This window comes from Macaca fascicularis, chromosome 13 (assembly GCF_037993035.2).
Source record: "Macaca fascicularis isolate 582-1 chromosome 13, T2T-MFA8v1.1".
Taxonomy (NCBI): Eukaryota; Metazoa; Chordata; class Mammalia; order Primates; family Cercopithecidae; genus Macaca; species Macaca fascicularis.
In genome coordinates, this window is record NC_088387.1 from 44,374,141 (window position 1) to 44,394,106 (window position 19,966).

Sequence of the window (19,966 nt, forward strand, 5' to 3'; positions counted from 1 at the left end):
GTATTTCATCATCTGTGAATCCAGCAACAGCATGAATATCAAAAAGAGAGCTATTGGTAGTTCTTCCTGCCACCTGTTTTTATTTTTTATTTTTATTTTTCCTGGTGAGCCAGCGGTGAATTTCCATATGTTAGGACATTTCCTTTTAAGGTTTCCTTATTTCATAGCAGGAGGTTTATTAACTGATTGGTGATAGCCAGAAGTGAGATTAGGGCCTGGGTCAGGAAGTGTGAAGAGAATGCTGGTCTCCAAGTAATCCTTGTTGTTATTTTTTACTGAGCTTGTTCAAATTCCTATTAGAGAGAAATGCTAAGCCACAGTAATTCCTATGTGATGGAAGACTATCCATATATTTGGACTAATTGCCTTTTGTTAGCAACAATAATAATTCCCTTGAAAGGTTTGGTTATATTTTGATAATGGCTAATTCTTTCTGTCAGATATTTCAACATCTACTGGAAATGAAATCGTGAATACTTCAGAGCTCACATCATGGCTTTCTCAATACTGTGAAAAAGACAACAGGCAAACTAACCGTTACAATAGGGCATAGTAAGAGTTTTGTATGGAATATTGTGGGAACAAAGTATCTGAGGCATTTAAGTCAGACTTGCTGAAGAAAGTGTCAATTCTGCTGCTAGTTTAAATGAGTAGATAACTAGGATTAAAAAAAAAAAAAAGACTCTTCAGTTGTTCTCAATTTGCATTCACAGAGGAGTGAATTCCAGATACCATTTTATTTCAATGCTCAAGTGTTATGGACTGACTAATGTTAATGAATACACACAGAAAGAGCAACCAGTTTTTGCTAAAAGAAAGCAGACAACGCCAACAATAGGAGAAAGAAATAGCAGTTCAGTCAGCCTTTTGAGACAATTGATTGAAAATTCTTTCTGTTGGTTGCTCCGTGTAATTCAGTATTCCCAGGGCAAGAGAACAAAATCAGCCAGAGCAGGGCATGCTCAGAAAAAGTCTATAATGTTCCCAAATCCTCAGAACGAATTGAATTAACTGTGAAGAAGTTGCTTAAGTCCACAGCAAAAGAGGAGCATGTGTGTAATTTTCTTCTTTCTGAAAAAAAAGCTTGATATTTGTTATTTTGAAAATCTCAAAAATAGTCATTATTGAAAATATGCTATTCCTTATGATTACAGTTTTGTGCTATATTTCTATTTTATTGCATAGAAGTAATTAGAGGTAGGGAATGGGTATTTTAACATTTCAGTCCATATGGCACTGGAAGTTTGTAATCTCTTCCATGGCAGGAAGATGTGTGTATCCAGTGAGAAATCCAAGATATTTAACCAGCACTCAAATGAGCAAAACCAGGGAAATTCAAATATTGGGGCTGCTGGCAAGTACTGAGTTTGAATAAATTTCTCTGCAGTTGAGGGTATGTACAATAACCAGAAAGCAAAATCCATAGAAGCGATGGCTATCTGCAGGAGATTCATAATCTGTCCCCATATATTTTCATGTTTTATAAAACAAATATATATTTGAGTCAGAGGAAAAGACTTCAAGGTCAGCAGATAGAACTCTCTTTCTCTTTCTTTCTCTCTGTCTCTCACTGTGTGTGTAAATGTATGTATATAAAAATATACTGACATTTACTGACATTTTAAAGAATTTTAAAGAAAATTTAAGTACATCAAAAAGTCAATTTAAAATGATTGCCTCTAGGTTTAAATTTTCTGTTAATTACTTATTGTATAATTTTCAAGATCTTTAAAATGTAGTCTATATTTTATTTCTAATGGGGGTAAATATTAGTTTTTAAAAAGTCAGGCTTGGGGCAAGGGACATGGGTTGCAATTCCTAGTGTCACACCAGATGACTAACATGCAACTGCCTTATTCAAAGTTACTCCTCAGCTGGGGTGAGGGCAATGCAAACTTTTTATGTGGCTTTTATACTGGTCCTTACCTTTTGTTTTAAAACTTAGTAACAGAGAACCAGTAGCTCTAAGAAATGCAAAATGCATTGTCTAACTAGCAAATCAAACACTTAAAATATTATCATTTTCCAAGCAGCATATATTTAAGACAATGCATCATTTCAAAAAATGTACTTCATAATCAATTAACTTATTGTATGTGAATAATTATTTTCGTCAATGAACCACAAAGATCATCATTTTAAGTTCATTTTTTATGGTTGTCAGGACTTACTAAAATGACCTCAGAAAATAAACTACCTGGGGAAGTTTCTTTATTCTTGCCTGGGCCAAATGAATATGCAAATATTATTTATTTTCTTCCTCTTCAGACCAGTAGCTATAATGACTTCTCTCTTACTGCTAACAGAAAGCTCACAGTAGTGAAGTAACTTAACCAAAGTTATATGGCCAAGAAGTGTGCAAATTCAGCCTTGTCTTAGTCTGGCAGTCATACTCCTTCCACATAATAAAATGCAGTTAATATGTTTAAAAATAAATCAAAAAGAAATTACATTTGTCTCTGGTATGAGAAGCAGCCTAGGTTACTTGAATACATGGGGGATATTCAGGGAGTCAGAACACTAAGCATATTAAACACATACAAAAATGTATATTGATCAGCAGCTATCCAGTTATTTAGGCATTCTTTCAGTTTCACATGTGTTTTCTTGTATTCCTCTGGGTATCCGTGGTGAATGCAGACATGGAATTCTTTCAATTAGTTCACTCAAGTGGAAGGAGAAACGTAGTAATTTGAAGATTATCATTTTTATCATGATCATAGAATAGATTGGGATTTGATGAAATGGCATTGTAATAAGAAGCATGTGTCTAAACATAGTAAGAGGCAGAAGCTCATTGCTAAAAGGCATGATTAGCTCATGAGCATTCAAAACTTCATCAGCATAAATGATTATTCAAAAGCCCCAGTTTGATGGTAAGGTGTTTGTTTGTTTGTCTGTACGTTTGCTTTATTGGGGAGATTTTTTTTTTTTTTTTTGCTAAAACCAGTTTATACACTAAAAGTATGAAGCTTATAATGTGAGTCATGAAAAAATAACTCATTTCTCTGTCTCCTATTTTACTGAAATTTATTTCGTAGGGGCTTCACCTGGGTTTGACATTAAATATGTTTAACATAAACTGTTTATACAAGTGTCATGAATTTCATGATATGATGTTTTGTAAGGGAGCAACATTTTATAGTACTTACTCTATAGTGGGATCTGTGCAGAGGTATCATCAAAAGTCAACTCCTAATTTTTAGAAAAAAAAACTAAATTTGTATTTTATTAAGGACTTTTACAATAAGGTTCATGAGAGGACCTACACCCTTCATTGCTGTATATGTCTATGTATATCTATTTATTTAAACACAGAAAATAATTCTTATTTTAATGTGTTGAGTGTCAGGTACACCTGAAATAATCAACTTATCTGACATTCAAAAAAATAAAATAAAATGATGCTTCAATTTTACTGCCCCTGAAGTGATCCATAGCTTAATAGCACAATAACAAAAGTTAAGTAAAAACCTGGCACATTTCTCCCAGGAATGAGGTGAAGATAAAGTCAAATTTTTGAGAAGATAAATAATAGTACCTTCAGGCATTTTATAGAGTGGAGCTTTTAATTTTACTGTTTTTTATTGTTATTATTTTGGACAAAAATGAAGGCCGGAACTTTTGGATAAATATAAATAACAGATTGTGATATATTTCAGGTTTTTTAAAGTAAGACTTTCCATACAGTTAGTATAAACATTTTAAAAATCCACAGAGAAGACAATATGGTATCAGAAGCAGAGAAAGAAACAAAGGGCATGATTTCACAAACCTGTGGGTATGGTACTGCAACATCGGTTGCATGTGTATGTAATATGGCAATCAGAGCTCACATATTTAAACTTTCTGCCTCATTTTTGAATTTCCACTGAAATGACAGAAATAATACAATGACAATCCCTAACAATATTAAAATCTAGGATGCCACTCAAATTGGGAAAATATTGACAAATTTCTACAGAATAAACTGTAACAATGGACATGATGAAATGACAGTTAGCCATCCACTGAACCTTTGCAAGGAAGGAATAAACCTGCCTAGATACAAGGCGTGGAAACTGTACTATAAAATCTCACTAACATACTTTATTTTGCACCAGCAGAAGCCGGAGCCAAGGGCAGTTGATGGAAAGTGCAAATGGATTTCATTATTCCCCCAGATTTATACCAAACACTGGAGTCAATTCCATGGGACAACCTGCCACAGTGCTGCTTCCCAGGTTACATTGGCAAGTATGGCTTTTTAAATAAAACAAGGCAGTGCTACAACTGGCTCCAAATGAAGAGAGTGGTGCCAGCTCTAAAGAGTGCCACTGACCCAGCTAATGCCTGCTGCTCTGAGAAATACAAAAAGAAACGACTTGGCAGAAAGGTGAAACGCTATGTCTCTGCTCTTTCTGGCTATAGCTCCCTTGTTACTCCATGCTGGCAAGTGAAACTAGAGGAACTCTAAAACTTGTTATTTATTCTTTTGTCTGATCCTGAAATATTTGAACAGAGATTAACATCTAATCTGATAGATCCCACCTCAAATCCCAAACCTGAAAAATAATTATTGACTGTCTGTACTCCGAGGGATAAAAAAATATTGGACATATGCAAGAACTAGGTTTTTGAAAAAGGAAGAGTCAATCTACGGATTGAAACCAGTGCTCCCTGTGAGCGATTTGGCAGTACCCTCACCTGGATAATTTTAACTGCCATCCAATTTGGGCTCCCTGCCTCTAGCCTGACTTCCTTTCTCTAAATCCATTGTCTGCGCTGAAGCCAGAGTGAACTCTCTAAAATGAAACTGTGGCAGCAGGGCAGGGTGATCCAGGAAGGCATCTCTTACCAAGTGACCTTTGAGCTGAGGCATGATGATGAGAAGGTGCCAGGTGATGATATTTGGAAGGCTGTTCTAAAGAAAGGAACCAAAAAGGTCAAGGCATTAATTTAGGAGTAAGGTAGGCATGATGGAGGGACAGAACCAAATTGTATAGTTTCAGTGCAGAGGCAAGACAGAAGAGGAGAAAGGTATAAGAGGACATCAGAGATTTATAAAGTGAACAATAGGAAGATTACATTATGTTTTATAGTACCAGATACAGCATTACATTTTCTTTTTTGTAAATGGCAGTGGAAAACTATTGGAATGTTTTCAAGTAGGATAGATATATGATGTAATTTGTCTATGAAAATATTATTCTGACTGTTGCATGGAAAATAAATGAAGGCAGGAATGTTGATGTGAAAGTTCTCTTGTAGCCCAGCTAAGAAGTGAAGGCAATGGGGTTAGAGTTGTAGATAGAGAATTAATTATGTACAGATATATACGAGGTCTTGAGGAGTATTTAGATACACCTGTTTGGAAATGGAGGCAATGAGGGAAAGAAAGCAATCAAGAATGACTTTAAGCCTATCCAACTCTCATTTACTGAGAGATAAAAATCTGAGATAAAAACAGATTTTGTGGTGACAGGGGGAAATAAAATGTACTGACATGGCTTTGTTAAGTTTAAGATGCCATTATAACTCTGGGGAATGATTAGGATTGGGGACATGATTTTAAAATTAATGAGCCTATAAATAGTATTTTTAAAAATCACTGAGAAAAAATCACCAAGAGAAGAGAAGCAAAGGCTTGTCAAAGAATTCCACCTTGTGATATAGCTATATATCTATAGATATATAACTATATCTATAGATAAAACTATATATCACAGTTCCAGGTGAAATATATATATATATATATAAAGGGGCCAAATATATTGGAAAAAGTTACTGATAACTGATCTTGAGTACTGTTCTCTCATATTTTGGTTTTGAAATAGACATTGAGGTACTTTTACAAATTAGTATAAAAATCACATTTTATATATATGTATAACAATTGAAATGTATTATATATTATTTATGTTTATTTTATATATACAGAATGTATTCAAAGAAATGAAGGGTTGGAAGATGAGGGAAAATGAAGGATGGTGTTACAGAAAATTAGAGAAGGAAGTATTTCAGTAGAAGGCTGTAAATAACTGTGATAAACGTTGAGAATGACAGAATAAGATAAGATCAGGCTACATACCATGGATATGGCAAGAAGAGGTGATTGGTGACCTCCTAAGAATGCTTTCAAGAGTAGAGAGGTGAAAGATGTTCTGAAAGACAACTGAAAAGCAAGCTATTGGAGATGTAAGGCACAAGGTCAAGAGAGATTTTAATGTGAGATAAACTACATTAAAACATTGGTAGATGGGAGTAATACAATGAAGAGAGAATGAGGATGTTGGAGAGAATGAGGATAAATTCAAGAGTGAGGTCAATGAATGAGTCAAAAGGAATAGAAACTGTATTTCAAAGGGACAGGCAGGCTTCAGTTATAAGCATGGACAGTTAGCCTACTTTAGTTTGAGAATGCAAATTATTTGTGGAAAGAAGTCAGTAGAAATATTTGATAAAAGGAAAATAAAACCAATTCTTTTTTAAATCATTTTTCTATGAAATATTAGAAAACATCATTAGTTGAATATACGACTTGGGGGAAAATAGTAAAACTTTCAGAGAATTTTTAGGGTAGCATAGTAAATAGTAAACAGTAGACTGCATCAGGAATTTATGGATTAAATGAGTGTCCATTTGAAATTTATGATCACAAGCATAAACTGAATTTAGTCAGTAGGGATTTGTGATTTTCTGTAGCAATGTCTCACTGATTGGGTAAAATTCATTTTGGAATTTTGATTAAAGAGCTCAAGGTAGGTGACATGGAGGGATTTATGCATGTTGACAAGGAGTGCACACTAGTTACAGAAAGTCTACATCAATCTAGAAAAGAAGTGGAGTCATGAAACAGGTAATGAATAAGGAAAAATGGATAAAAACCAGAGGATTACTGGCAAAGGAGTTTAGGAGAGAGGCCATAAAAGTTAGTATTCTGGAATGGTGGAGAGTGATATTGGGAGAGTGGGCTGTTCCAAATGAAGATTTTATCGGAAGAGCAACTTTTATTGGAAGATATGGCTATGCATGTAGAAGGCTAATGTGAAGTGATAAAAAAGGAATTTGGGGTGTAGGGGATCTAGGAACTAAGAGGCAGGGTGTTGGACAGATGAAGGATGAGGACAGAACACGGAGCCATGTAGTAAATAAATGAGAGAGAGTGACCAGCAGCATAGAGGTAATGGTGAGAGAGGTGCAGGAGGAGGGAGAGAAGAGAAGAGGTTTGAGAAGAATAGGAAAAGAGGGTATGAAAATAAAATGAAGAGTGAGAGGTATATGTACCCCTCCTTAGGCTGGAAGTATGTGGTATGTTGGAGGCAAGCTTATTTTAAAGAAGACTGCACGGAAAACCCTGTCATATGGAGCCACTTGGATTTCAGGTGGATCAACTAGGTTACCATGGCAAAAAGGGGTCAAATATATTGGAAAAAATTACTGATAACTGATCTTGAGTACTGTTCTCTCATATTTTGATTTTGAAATAGACATCGAGGTACTTTTACAAATTAGTATAAAAATCACAATATTTGAAAAATATTTTGAAAATAATACGATAGTCTCTATGTTCAAGCTTGCATGAAATTTCAGGACATTCATTTAAAAATGTGGCATTTATTTATTTATTTATTTAGAGACAGAGTCTCGCTCTGTCACCCAGGGTGGAGTGCAGTGGTGCTATCTCAGCTCACTGCAACCTCTGCCTCTCAGGGTCTCAGGGTCAAGAGATTCTCCTGTCTCAGCCTCCTGAGTAGCTGAGATTACAGGTGTGTGCCACCACACCTGGCTAATTTTTATGGTTTTCGTAGAGACTTGAGTTTCACCATGTTGGCCAGGGTGGTCTCAAATGCCTAACATTCAGTAATCTGCCTGCCTGCCTCAGCCTCCCTAAGTGCTGAGATTACAGGTGACAGCCACCGCGCTTGGCCAAAAAAAAAAAAAAAAAAAAAAAAAAAGGCAGAGGGCTTTTAGATTAAAAAGAAAGAAGAAAACTCATATTCATCAACACATATTTATTGGGCATCATTTATATGTTAAATATTTACCTACATGCCAATGATACATTATTGAGTAAAGTTACTAAATGAACTAGTTCGTCTATACTTTCTCAAGTTAAATGACTAGCAAGATATAAAACCAAAAAGCAAATGAAAAAAACCTTTTTCTTTCTGTGACATTTACTGGATTATGTCCATAGTACTCTGAACAGTAGCGGTTCATTGCTTGTCAATATCCACCAAGAATGTACACGGCAGCCAGTGGAGATTTACGCTAAACCTGAGTCTGTTGAGTTCGTTTGTAAATCTGTTTCTATGTTATGGTTCTTTTGTATTGTTGTAATTCAATTAAATATGAAAAAAACTTTGAGAAGTGTTTATTCGATGAAAACTAACTTGAATGCTATAAAAAATGCAGTAAAGAAAAGTCACTAACAATCATTGCTATGTAGCATTAGGTGTGACTGTCACAACTTTAAATGATTGGATAAAAGTACTGAAAAAGCAGATTCTTCTCTCAGATTCCCTGGCTAGGGTGCAGAAGTTCTTGTTCCTCTTTTAGGAATTAAAATACAGGTGTTCATTAAAGAATAAGCAAAACTACATTTACAGGTTTATGTTAAAATTAAAAAAAATATTATTTGCATTTCTTTATGAATTTCTGCTTTAATAGACATTATAGAATAATTGACCAATTACAAGTTCCAGTATCCTATTACAATCAAACAAATATATAATTCTAAACTATAATAGGGGCTTTAAAAGAAAGTGTCTGGTGTTATGAGAGGAGGTAGTAAGGTGAGAGGTGGAATCTGTTGTGTGGGGTATTCAAAGAAACTTCGAATTGACATCTGAGAGGTAAGCAGATGCTAACTAGGTGAACCAGAAAAAAAATTGCTCTAGAAAATAGAAATATTACAAAAATTTGGCCAGTATAACAGAAAATGGGGGTAAGAAAACAAAACAAGGAAAAACAAAAAATTAAATACTATTATGAAAGTATAAATTAAAGGCTATGAAAATAAATGTGAATTGATTAAACAATTTATAGTAAGACAATTTAACAATGTGCTTTTTATGAAAGATATACCCAAAAGAAATACCACAGAAATATCAAAAGCAAAACAATAATGAAATATTGACAAGTAAAAAATGGAAAATATAACATTACTTTAGATAGATATAGTATATCAAGAAAAGCAGAATTCAAGGATAAAATTTATCAAATACCATCGATAATTATGTTATAAGGATCAACTGTGTAATCTTTACTTAAGACATACCACAAATGAATTTTTCCATCCAATGACTTAGAATCAACATTGCAAATAAAATAAAAATTCAAGAAGAAACAGATAAAATCAAAATTACAGTGGAATATATTAAATACCTATCTTTTTGTCATATCAAAAATCACAAAAATATGGACATTAGAATTTAAATAATATCAGTAATAACTCTAGTATTTATATGTTAAACTTTCTACCCTTTATCAAAAAGTTAATTTCAAGTATGCATCGAATATTTTTATATAAGTTTATATATAAGGTCACATGGAAATTAACAAATTTGGTTGAGGCAATAAGAAGCAGTCAGTCTTATGGTAGAGAGCACTCAACAGACACTTTAGAAAGTGAAAACGTAGTTCTCAGCTTTTCCAGTGACCTATGGTATACTGAATCTGAGTTATAAAATCTTGGCTACAAAAGCCATCATTTTAGTTACTGTTAACCCATTCTCAAAATTCCCTTTCTATTCTTGAGTATGACTCTCTAGCAGGATCAACTACATAATTTGCAGGGCCCTGTGCAAAATGAAAATGCAGGGCCTCTTGTTAAAAAAAAGTATTAAGAATTTTAAGAAAGTGATGGTAAAGCAATAAACCAAGTGTGGGAACCTTCTGCAGTCAGGGCCCTGTGTCACGTGCAGGTTGCACATCTGGTCTCCTTTGATAGCTCATTCCTCTGCCTCCTAACATCATCCATTAAAATAATATTGCTCTATTTTATTGCTCTAATTTCTCTAATTTAGCTCATTCTGTCTTGCACTTCCTCTTACATAGACAAAACTCTTCATTTGTTAGAAATGTTATTAAAGCGGGCTCATGACACACTCATTCTTAAAACCCTCAACGTTTTCTTTTATCTCTTTTCCTTTGCTCCTCACATCCAGTCCATCAGCAAGTCCTGTTGGTTCCACCACCTAAATATATGCTGAGTTTGTCAACTTCTTCACACCTATCTGACTGTCATCCTGTTCCATGCTGCATACTCCACTGCAATAACTTAAAAAATTGTTTCCCTTTATCTGTTTTCATCTTCAGTAAGCTAGTCTCCACAGAATTGTAAAAGTAATTTTTTTTTTTTTTTTTTTTTTTTTTTTTTTTGAGACGGAGTCTCGCTCTGGAGTCTCGCTCTGTCCCCCAGGCTGGAGTCCAGTGGCGCCATCTCGGCTCACTGCAAGCTCTGTCTCCCGGGTTCGCGCCATTCTCCTGCCTCAGCCTCCCATGTAGCTGGAACTACAGGCGCCCGCCACCGCGCCCAGTTCATTTTTTGTATTTTTAGTAGGGACGGGGTTTCACCGTGTTAGCCAGGATGGTCTCGATCTCCTGACCTCGTGATCCGCCAGCCTCGGCCTCCCAAAGTGCTGGGATTACAGGCGTGAGTCACTGCGCCCTGCCTAAAAGTCATTTTTAAAACTATAAACCTGATCATGAGACTCCTCTAACTAAAACCTTTGATGGCTTCCCACGGCATTTAATGTGAAATCTGAACTCCTCTCAGTGGTCTGTAAGGAGAAGCTACATGTTCCGTCCTCCTCCACCGCCAACCTACATCTAGTTCTCCAACTCCCCTCATTACTATTCTTCCTGTAGCCTGTAAATAGTTACCAGAAGCGTTAGTAATTTTCCCTTTAAACACCTCAAACTCATTGGTGACTCAGCCTTTGAACTTTTACAAATCCCTTTGTCTTGAAGGCCCTGCCCAGTCCATGAATAGCTCCTTCTCACTATTTCTGTCTCGGCTGCAACTTCAACAGATTTTTTTTTAACCTGAAATGGCCTCTTCCTTCTCACCTTTAGTTTCACTGCACCATGCATTCTATTTAAAGTAATTATCACCGTCTGAAATCACCTTATTTATTTATTTATTTGATTAGTAAGTTAGTTCTGTTTTCACCTACTGCAAAGCAAGATCTAAGAAAAGAGTATCTTGTTCACTGACATACTATCAATGCTTCGAATAGTACCTAGAATTTAAGAGAATTACAAGTATAGTGCAGACCTCATTCTCTAACTCCTGCAAGAAAATTAAGAATTAATAATAAAATAACGAGCAAGCACACAGAATTGTTTTCCACACATCCAAAATGAGGCAGAAGTGTACCACATCTAATTCAGTATTCTGAGTCTCACCTCTAATCAAGTCCAGTGAACCTCCATGTTCCATTTTCCAGCTCATCAGAAAGAAGAGCACTGATGCTCAGATTGCATCTAAAAATCAATCAACAGATACTTATTGATTGCCTTTTATAGGCATTGAGCAGGATTAGGTGATGTGGGAAAATAAAAAATATATAACATGCAATTTTTATACCCCTTATTAGAGGAAAGTGGATTCTATCTAACAATGAAGTACATAGAATACATTCAAAAAGCTCAATAAATTCATTAGTGAGATTGGGATGGGGGTGATCAAATGTGACTACAGAAAAAAACTAGTCTTCAGATAAGACTTTATATGATGAATTAGGCCTGACTGGAATTGAATAATAAGACTTAAAATGTGGATATGATACTCTCCAAGGGAATTTTATGGGAAAGTATATGAACTGTTTTGGTTATTGCGAAAGTCTGCCTATAGAATTTTTGGAAAATAAGTTGGAAAGTTATATTTAGTTAGACTGTGGAACTCCTTGAATGCTAAATACATTTAAAAATTACAACATAGGCAGTGACGATTCATAAAGCCTTTTCAGTTGGGAAATAATATTGGGGAATATAATATGTTGGAATTTAATCTACGTGTGTGTGTGTGTGTATATATATATCTATATGTAAATAGACTGGGCGGTCAAAAACTTGGACCTGAAAATAAATGTTAGAATATTTTAATTGGTTAGCTATAAGGTGATAAGTGCTTCAGCTGGAATGTTTATGGTAAAAATTGAACTGGGAAGATGTAAACAGCAAGCCATTACTGTATAACAAGATATAGGTTTTTTTTGGAAAATTGAGAACCAAATTCTTGGGTATTGTTTCAACTCTGAAATCTAGAGACAAAGAGAAGCAACAATAGTAGTTGAAGATTCCTATTAAAACTTGTTTATTTGCTTACATTGATATGTTGCATTTGTTTTCCATTTTGTAAAAGTTCAGCCCAATGACAGTGCTGATTATAGGCACTTAGGTGTAGAATAAATACACCTTATTCAGCTTTATAAATAAAAAATAGTTAAAAACAGAATCAAAAACTATATAAAGCTTTTTTCTTCCTATGTTATTGGCTAAAGATTGAAATTTAGGTTTAAGTTTCAGACTAATGGATTTCAAGAATATATCTTAGCTACTGTTAATAGCATGTGGTAATTTTTATGATGTACCTTGTAACTTTGTACCTGATGAGATATGTATGTGTGTGTCTGTGTCTGTGTGTGTGTGTGTGTGTGTGTGTGAGAGAGAGAGAGAGAGAGAGAGAGAGAGTTTTAATATTATATAACTCCTAAACTGTTGAATAACATCTCTCTAAAGCAAATATGAAGCTGTATCAGGTGTCATATAAATATCATATTAAAAGTGTTTTAAATAATGCTTCAATGAGTAAACATTTTCATGACTAAAGATTTATTTGATATACAGTTGTTTCATGGTTGCCATATGTTTACCTGAACTAGGTGCTGGGAATACAACACTAAATAAGCCAAGTGTTTCTGACTTGGAGTTGTATGCATTATTACTATAGACTTGGTACTGCTTAAGTATTTAGTATACTGTTTCAATCAAGATTGCCAAAAGCAAGGGAAACTGACTCTGGCTGGTTCAGGTAGGAGTGGAATTCATTAACAGCAGCGCTGGAGAGACAGGAATTGAGGTGACATTGCCAGTAGCAACATCCAAATTTATGTCTTTTGGCATAAATTGATCAATTGAAGCAACACTGTGGTCACACTGAGCACCAGGAGCTGTTTTTGGCAGTGCTAACCTCACCAACACAGCACACTAGACAAGATACAGTTGCTGCCAGTGGCTACCTTTTTCAGCAGTGGATTCTGTACAGTCCTGGCTATCACCAGCTTCTGATTTAAGGCCGGTGGACGGTGCTTCAAACTGGCAGAGTGGAGGTCACATGATTGAACCCTAGTAATAAGGGAGACTGGGAAATCAGCCTGGTACTTTTAGTTTCTATAACTTTAGGAATGTTTTATCTCATGAGATGGGAGATTCCATAAACTAGAGGAAGCCAGTCAAAATTCTGAAAAGGCAAATAAACAAGAAACAAAAATGACACATATCCACTCTTTGCATTATCTACTTTTAGACTTTTCACAATTCTCATATCATTTTATTATTTAAAACATGAGATAAATGGCATGCAAAGTCCTGTCATTCTAAAGCTTATGCCAATGAACCTGCACTATAAAACTTTTCTAGATTTATATATTTTTTGGATTTCTTAATGTAAAATAAAAGTTTAAAATTATCTTAAACACATATTCATGTTGGTTAAACTAATCAGATTCCTTAAGATTTTAGGTCCTTTGTCAACCTAAAATGTATGTCCAATGACAGAGAATGGATATATAAACTTAAAGATTAATTGATGTTTTTAGACTCAATTCACTGCTATTCCTTATATTAGGAATCATGATGTATGTCACATAGACACAAAAGGAATTATAAAAATACTTCTGATTTACCTATGTTCAAGATCATCAAATTTCAAATATGTCAACAGTTGCAAATATATTAAAATGGTTTAAACTGGCCACTTTCCACAAATGTTACGTGAATGATTGCCAATTGACATGGTCAGATTTGAAAACAAATCTACTAAACATAAAAAAATGCGTTCTTCACTTTGTTAGGTACACTCAGAAATAATATACTGTTCTGATTCTTGTCAAAGAGCATCCATTTAAAAAAGTAAAATATTACAGCAGGGATCATTGTACAACCTGGTATTTCTACTCCTAGAATTATACCTCCAAGAGACTCTCTCTCATGCTCACACTAATATTTATGGTAGTTTGGTTCATAATAGTCCAAACTGAAAATAGCATAAGCATCCATTAATAGGATATTGGAAAATAGATTTTTTTGCATTGTACAATAGAATATTATAAAGCAGTAAAAATAGATGCCTTATGGCTACATACATCAACCTGAAAGCATCTCAAGAACATAATATAAGGTGAAGAGAGCAAGTTAGAAAGAATATATAGAGCATGATTCAATGTATATCAAGTTTAAAACCAGGAAAACCCTAATAATATGCCATTTATCCATATATATCCCTAATGATAAAATTATAAAGTAAAATAAGTGAAAGATTGATATATAATTAAGTGCAGTGTTGCTTTGGGAAGAAAAGGAAAGATATAATCAAAAATTGGTACATAAAGTGTATCTAAAGTACTAGAAATGCTTCACTTTTTAATCTGGGTAGCTTTTGTTTGATGACTACATTTATACAGCAAATATAGGTTTTATATGCTATTGATTACATAATGTAAGTACATTTAAGAAAAAAAAAAGACAGAAAGGTAACACATATGTCTCATTACTTTATGCCAAAATCCACAACCTTGACGACCTTTGATTCCAGGTGACTGCTGTGGAGAACCATGAATGCTAACACAGATACTTCTATGTTGAGTAGTAAGAAAGGAATTTGAACCCTGAACAACTCTCCCTTTCTGTTTATATTTTTTCTGGCAACTTTCCTTACCCGTACCTCACATCCTGTCTACCAAGTTATTCATTTCTTTCGGTGTGTTGTATAGGAAGCAATCAGCTAACGGCAGCATTGCTTATGTTCAATCTTTTTTTCTCCATCTCCCATAAAATGTGTTTTATTAACAACTTTCTCTCTTTTAGATTATAAGCGGGATTGGTAAATTCAAGTAGGACACACGTGTGCACATTTATTAGCACTATATCATTAATTAAAATCATAATGATTACATTAATATCAGATATTTATAGTCCTTTTATTTACAAGGATGATAATTGCTTTTTTAAAAAAATAAGGGAATTAATTCTGGGAACACAGTACTTTATACTTTTTTACAATTTAGGATGAAGTGATTTAAATTTGGCTTCAAGAATGTTTTATTAGCAAGCCTGTAACTACCAACTCTGGCACTGGTCTTTATATTCAGCATATACTTCTGCTTAGGCATGATTCACTGGACCATTAGATTCAGAAAGACTTAGAGTAATGGTTACAACAAATTAATTAGTAACCACGTGGATAACATATGCACACTTCTAAATACACAATAAATTAATTGTGGCCCCTTTTCCTGTAAAACTTGTCATCATCCCATCGGATCACTTCGGTCATACCCACTGAGACGGTGCTATTTCTAGGCCTTCAGCGCAGTCACTCATTTTGCTTATCCTAAGCCAATAATCTAATTGTTAACATATAGTAGTATTCAATTTACACAAATTCAAATATTTCAGATTAACCTTTTACAGTGTTACTCTCTGTAGTGGAAATGAAAAGTAATGGGAATTCTTGTTCTAGCTCTGGCACTAATCAGCTACATAATTTTGAACATTTTGCTTTATGACTCAGGGTCTGTTTTTCCTCCAAGTGAATCAGAGGATGCATTCTGCAAAATACGGGCCATAGATGATCAACAGACATGTTTTGTTTGACCAGTTACAGTATTTTGAAATGCTTTTAATTTATTGTCAACATTTGACAATTGTATGACTGCACTTAAATATCAAGCTATCCTAACACATCTCTGTGGATTCTTTCAGTCTGATGCATATATTCCTCCCCAAGCCTGAACTCACCCTGGACCCATGCTCCCATGCAAAACCCATATCTAGAAATTCACAAAATACTATTTACTATATCTTCAGAGTGCCTTTCAGTTCCATTTCTCCTCTTCACCCCAAAACATTGTTACTGCTTTTGGCCTTGCCCTTATTATTGCTTGCCTGCATTATAGGCATAGGTCCCTATCAAATTTTCTTTTCTACAATCTCTCCCCATTCCAATAAAATGTGATAATATTTACCCAAATCACTTTTTGAAAATTGTGTTTTCATTGGATCTAGACAAACCTTAGATCATCATGGCATAGAGGGATAGGAACATTCATTATGTGCACTCAATTCCAAAGCCTCTTCTGCTATCTCATTCTTCCACATATGACTCCTCTCTTGGACTCAACAAACTATTTGCAGCCTTGCAGCTTCCAATTGTGAAAGAATCTCTAGCTTTTGGGGAATATATATATATGAATATTTTCCTATACGTATTTACAGGATTTCTACTACTTGGTTTCCTTGTCTCTAACATGAAGCTTTTCCTTATCTCTGCTGCAGGGTTAGATTCTCTTCCTCTCTCGTCCTGGAGTAATGTGTTCATTCTTCTTCAATTGCATGGATTATTGACATATTCATTTATTAGTCTAACTACCTAAGCATTTTCTTTCCCTTCATGAAATACTCAGTTGCAAAGTCTATTTTCTTACCATCTCCTGAATATTCAGTAGAGTTACAGACAATTATCTCTTACATCATTTTTTTGTTGTTGTTCAAATGGATGAATGAGCCAAATGCACAGAAAGCACTGAGTTCTTGGATCCAGTGCCAAACCTACTCTACAAAAATTGCTGGAAGTGGATCTCTGAATTGTTCAGTTCTTAAACAAATACCTCAGGTAACATGTATACCCATTGAAACTGAAGAACCACTTCCCTAAATGAATATTTGTTGAATAAATATGTCTGTTCCAATCTATTTAGACATACACTTCAACTTAATTCTGTGTTTGATTTGGTCTTTATCATAGATTGTCCATCTGCTTGATACAACATCTGTTTTCTTAAAAATACCATTTTTATCAACATACATATTGGACTTAAAAATCAACAGCTCCAGAACTCAATAAAGTGGTGGGGGAACCTGGAGAGAAAGATTGTGATTGCAAAGTTGACAGCCTCTTAAAGAACAGATTTTGTTCTAAGCACTAAAAAATAAATCTAACCACTTAGAAGTCTTCCTTGACTGAGGCTTCATGAATTGATTTTAAGTTATTAAGTGCTATAAAACTATCATGTGTATGATTAGTTTTGTGCAGGAGCTCTTTTAAACCATTTTGATTTTTTGCTAACACTTTAACTACACAGGCATGTGGCCTGTGTCAATTCCTTAGTGCCACTGTATCAAATTTATTTCCAAAATTCTTCAGAAAATTAGAAGTAAAATAAAACTATTTGTGTCAGTTGATACATTTCAGCTTCTTCCTACTAATATCTTCATATACTCTCATCTACAGAAAATTATATCAGATAATCATTTTTACAATGCCCTGGTGTAATTTTATGACTGAAACCCAAAATATTTCATAATGGTTAAAAAAATAAAATAAAAGTTTGACACAATCAGGATGAAATATTTGTTAATCATTAATGATGGGGTTTTAATTCTGTTCGAATACACTATGAACAGTCAGAAATGATCTCTCTTCTTTCCTTCTCTTGGGGTTCCCAAAGGAGCCATACACACAACAAAGAATAAAACGGGAGTCAGGGGGGTCATTGACAAGCTTCAGTTAAGGTGAAGAGTTCTGGAAAAGGCTGAGTTGGAAGAGGCTACTTAGACTTGAGGTTTATGTAGGTATCTTTAATTCTCCTTTTTAAAAATGTTAAAATACCTGTAGTCAGCTGTATCTGTGGTGATTCAGAGATGGCTATGTCAAGTGACTCTTTTAGCAACATGGAACTGGTAAGAAGAAGGAGTGACCATTCCTTAAGCATGTGGGTTGGGGCTGTTGGAGAGGCTGAGTCAAGTTGTCAACTGTGTCTGCCCAGCCATGTAGACTTGGTAGATAAATGGAGAGAAAAGTTAGAGAATCTCATGTTGGAGGAGGGGAAGGAAAGAGGTAGGAGAAAGGGAAATGGAAAAAGGGAAATAGAGAAAGGGCAGGCATGGCTTCTTTTACTTTAAGGCACCTAGAATTCATAATTGCTCAATCAATGTCTAATATTTTTAACTATCTGGTGAACATCATCTCCTCTCTTGAGGAAGAATATAGAAAGAGGGTAGGTGGATGCATGCTTGAGATAGGAAAAGGTGGACATAACTTCCCCTAAATCACATATTCCCTGCTTCCTCTTCCTCCTCCAATTTTCACTTTCTCTTTACCCTTTGGACTTAAGTTACAAGAACAATGAGGCTTTCTTCCCTCTAAAAAGGAGAAATGAAACTATAGGAGAAACCTGGCTTTCTTTTATTTGGGACTATTATTCAAATACTTAACAGTTTTTTTATAGTCTACTGAAAGCTCTGAGTAAGCCAGACCTTTGCCCCAAATCTTCCACATCAAAAATTTTCCCTGGTTGTATCTCCCATCTCAAATCATGCAGTCACAACTATCCAACATGACTCTTCAAAGTTTATACAATTAACTTTTTATGAGGACATAATTCAAATAACAGATACATGCATTGCAATTGAGAAATATGGAGTCCAAAAATATTCAATAACCCAAAAGATATATTTAAATCCAGACAAGAACTTTTATTTTTCTCTGTCTTATATAACATCCTAAGGAAATCAAAATCATCAAATCAATAATATCTCCAATTGTGGTAATAAGGAATCCAGCATTACTTCACATTTCTATAACTCCGAGTGGCAGCATAGCAAATAGTAAGGAGTTTGATCTCTTTGGCAAGTCACTTAACCAGTCTGTGTTTCTGCTATGCCACCTCTAAAACAATAATAATACTACAGTGAGAATGTAATGACTTAATACATGTGGGATGCTTAGAAGAGTGTCTAGCATATACTTAGTTTTGGCTAGTATTACTCTTAGCCCTGAGATGTCAAATTAGCAAATGCTGCTCTTCCACCTTTCATGAGACAAAATAAAGGGGAAGTGGATCCAGTATTGTAAGAGAGTGGAAACTGTTAACACTTCACAGCTGTGATATAATTGACTCTGAGCCCTATAATATTTTATTGTTAATAGAAAGGTAGTGCAATTAGTAATAATGTATACAGCTGGTGAGACTGACTTTGTGTACACACACACACGTATATGTGTGTATATATATATATACACACAAATATTTTACTTCATCTTTTTTTGATAGGGAAAATGGACCTAAAGAAGGAAGGCGGTAAGAATAAGAATTATGTAAATGAACTTCCCAGTTCTTCTCCCATTATAACCCGATGGTAATTTGAAATTCAGGCTGCAGAGATGATGGTAATTTGAAATTCAGGCTGCAGAGATGAATGAAGATACTTGAAAAAAGAATTTTTTTGATAATACAATTAGAATAATACAGATACAAAATTGCAAACTGTATCCCTCTAGTGTTTTAGTTATTGTTGTTGTATGCAAAAGAATAATTTAAGATGAGACTCAGGAAAGTACTATGTATATTATGAGTGATAATTTCATCTCTCATGTAAAAGGCTGATCTCTACCCGAAGCTGATATGCACTGGCCTTGCCAATCATCTCATGGTGTCTGCAGTTGAACCACAGTGCTGAACAGGTCAGAACCTACTGAGCTATCCACATCACAACAGCTGATTCATATGCAAAATCTTACCAACAGTGACAAAGGAGCTAATGCCACCTTCTGTGTAATGTGGTACACGTCCTACTTTCTAGCCTCTTGAGAGTGGATAAGAAATTAATTAGAGAATGATTAAGGAAAAGGAACATTTTCATAATTTATTTTCTGTCTTTTGCACCTTTCTCCTGTTTGTCCCCATGGTTCACTCAT

General features: G+C 34.7%; 1 protein-coding gene across 6 annotated transcripts in view; it reads left to right on the forward strand.

The window, feature by feature from the left end:
• LRRTM4 (leucine rich repeat transmembrane neuronal 4) overlaps positions 1–19,966 on the forward strand; it is a 785,356-nt gene that overhangs the window by 60,299 nt on the left and 705,091 nt on the right. For 2 of the 6 annotated variants that reach the window (XM_074011449.1, XM_015433498.4), the window contains one exon: positions 4,107–11,289. The exons of the other annotated variants lie outside the window; for them this stretch is intronic. In XM_074011449.1, coding sequence (XP_073867550.1) covers positions 4,107–4,250 — 144 coding nt within the window. In that variant the 3' untranslated portion in view covers positions 4,251–11,289. Of the gene's footprint in view, positions 1–4,106; positions 11,290–19,966 lie in introns of those variants that run through there. 6 annotated transcript variants of the gene reach the window in all.